This window comes from Podospora bellae-mahoneyi, chromosome 6 (genome assembly GCF_035222275.1).
Source record: "Podospora bellae-mahoneyi strain CBS 112042 chromosome 6, whole genome shotgun sequence".
Taxonomy (NCBI): domain Eukaryota; kingdom Fungi; phylum Ascomycota; class Sordariomycetes; order Sordariales; family Podosporaceae; genus Podospora; species Podospora bellae-mahoneyi.
The window spans coordinates 23,923-26,669 of record NC_085885.1 but is presented as its reverse complement, the minus strand read 5'-3'; the positions used below and the strand labels follow the sequence as shown (position 1 = coordinate 26,669).

Here is a 2,747-nt window from a genome sequence, read left to right as displayed (position 1 = left end):
ATAGGTGGAACCGACGCGCCTGCTCCATCTTCGGCCTTGCCCCAACCAGCTTCCCTCGTGTTGGCACAGTGACTGGGGTGTTAAACGCGGTTCATGTTTGTCGGGCACCGTTAGTTACAACAAAGTTGGTTGGTGTCAGCGACAATTCTTTCTTTCAAGGGGCTCGAGGGACCACATCACGCCCGCCCTGAGGCGCCTCAGTCGCCACGCCGCAGACTTACAATTCCATCAGCTAATGAGGGGTGCGGTCAGGCATGCATGGCAAGGTGAAAGCGGGGTCGCAAGGCAGCAGTCATCACGCAATAAATCCATTCTGTAATGGAAATCCTATTTATCCTTCCGGCCTTTCCTCCTCTTTGCTACCCCTACCCCACTGAATGAAGTGTCTGGAGTGACCGCTTGCTGCTCAGCGATACTCGCCTGGCTGTCCTGCTCGCCAGCAGAAGCGGAGCAGGCACCCGAGTGCATCAGGTTTCCTAAGTCCTGGGAAAGCCCGGTCGCCTCAGAAAGCGGCGGGACATCAAAGTCCAAATCCGACGGCAACTGATCGATGGCAGAGCAGATGTTCTCGAAATGCTTAGGCATCCATGTGTCGTAAACATTCTTCGTGAAACGATATGCCGTCCACTTATCCTTTCCGTCGAGCGCGGTGAAGGAAAAATCATGGATCGGGTGCCGGTAGTACTTGATGTCTCTCCCAGTTATCACTGGGTAGTGGCCATAGATCCGCACCGTCCGGTAGTGATGCGAGACGGAGAAGGCAAGGATCTTCCGGTTGACCTCATCCTCGCGCTTGACAGCACGGAAGAGTTCGACGATGCCCCGCACCGCAAGGGTCATGCTGTGAGCGTTCTGCCGGTCTGCGATGTCGAGCGCCGCGGCGCCGCATTTCACCTCGCAAGTCAGGAACGGGAAGTACATGTAGTACGTTCCCATGAAGAAGGACTGGTCCCCGGCGATGAAGTCGCCAATGAAGGGCGACAGCTTGGCGAGCTGGTCCTCGGTGAATGCGTCTCGTCTGAACCCAACGGAGTAGTCAGGCTGTGGACGAGTGCTGGTGAGGGGGATCGAGTTATTCCACCCTTCGTTGACGCTTTCGACAAGGCGTTTATAGTTCTTGTTCCGGAGTGCGAGCGATTCCGCCGAGGGAACGATAAGCCTTGAGATGTCTTGAATAATCCTCGCCTCATTCTTATTGTCGAGGTTGCGACAAGCATCCACAAAGATATCATCGTCGAAGAGCGTCTCCTTGGGGGCCGGTTGTTCACCGCTAAGAAGGTCCCTAACAAGATTCTTGCTCGCATCTGTAATACCAAGCTCAGAGATGTCCATGTATGAGCCCTTGGTCTGGAGCAGGAGCGGGTACCGCGTGTCCCTATACGGCGCACTCTTCTCCTCCCTCGGCTTCTGGTCGCTGGGCGTCGTGGACGAAGCAGAGTTCGATCGCTTCCGGGACAAGTTGGACGGAGATTTCTTTAGCGCAAGTAGACGACGGTCCATGGTGAGATCCGTCGTTGAGGTCGCTTCCGGCCAGTCCTGCTCCACCGGCCAGTCCTGCTCCACTGGCCAGCGGCTTTCCTTCACCCAGAAAGCAACTGGGTCAGTGTGTTTGTGGGCGCCGTTGCTAACCGCTGGCTCGTTAAATGCGTCTTTGGTAGGACGTGGAGAGGATGTCCGTTGTCGCTTCGGGTCTGGGTCTGGGTTGCCCTCGAGTGCGTGTTCGATTGATTGCTTGCGCTTGCGGCCTCGGCTCTGGACTGGCGCAGGTAGATCCTGTAGATCCGAAGTTCACTTCTGAACTATATAATACGAAAGATGGAAGGCATACCTGTGAGGATTGCGTAGTTAGATGCGGACGATTGCGTTCGGCGCGCCTGGTTGTACGCTTTCGAGGCCTGCCTTTGCGCGGCTGGATGCCCTGGGGCCGATTTCCTGCAAGCGTCAGCGGAAGTTGTCCTTTGGCGCCGCGAAGAATAAGTACCTCGATAATTTGACGCCGGCGATAGGAGCGCCCTTTGGGCCGCTGTTTGGGCTCGAGTGTGGGCCATGGAGATGAGAATGGAGGGGAGAGCGAGGTCCTGGTTATGTGTTCGGGGGAGCAAGTCTCGAGATGAAGTGACGTGAGAGGAATGGATGGCTGCGAGCGGGCAGGTATGGGATCCACTAGTGCCGACCAATCATTAAGCGCCGTGGTTATTGTGAGTCCCACAGTTTTTATCCAATAGACGGATCACAGCTCTGTCGAGGCCTTTGCCTTTGGCTCCTGCGCCGACTGACCAATAGGGAAGTGAGCCTGACCACCCCATCGACCACAGCCTAGCCGCCGCCCAGAGCTGCAAAGCTCAACGAAACGTCTAATTTTAGACAAGTCCTGACTCATTGGCAAGGTGGCAGCCAAGTAAAGAGGCGAGTGGTGCGCCACAAGTTTGGATGCATCGTGCTGTAGGTGAAAGATGTTTCTGTCCTGTGATCTCCCGCCTCAGTAGCGCTCGAATTCGGTCGAGGGGTAGCTTTTGTGGCCGTCGAGGATCAATAACCGGTATTTGCCCTATCAGTAATTCTCCGATGGATTATAGTACAATCCGTTGAAAAGCGCACCAAAAAAAACGCCCCACTTTAGAAACAGGGGGGTAGGATCCGTTGAGGAATCAGTTATACGATCCGATAGGATTTCTTTTACCAAAATAAAAAAGAAAAGCATTATTAGAATCGCCATAACGAGCTGCACAGAATAGTATTAAGTGTAT

The 2,747-nt window shown here is 54.6% G+C and overlaps 1 protein-coding gene across 1 annotated transcript; it reads right to left on the bottom strand.

Moving 5' to 3' along the window:
- Positions 1-327: 327 nt before the first annotated feature.
- QC761_0087360 (uncharacterized protein) lies at positions 328-2,048 on the bottom strand (the record flags this gene model as incomplete). The annotated part of the gene is made up of 3 exons (XM_062872925.1): positions 328-1,773; positions 1,829-1,932; positions 1,982-2,048. 3 exons carry the CDS (start codon positions 2,046-2,048, stop codon positions 328-330), a joined length of 1,617 nt encoding a protein of 538 aa, XP_062728972.1.
- Between the last annotated feature and the right edge of the window lie 699 nt (positions 2,049-2,747).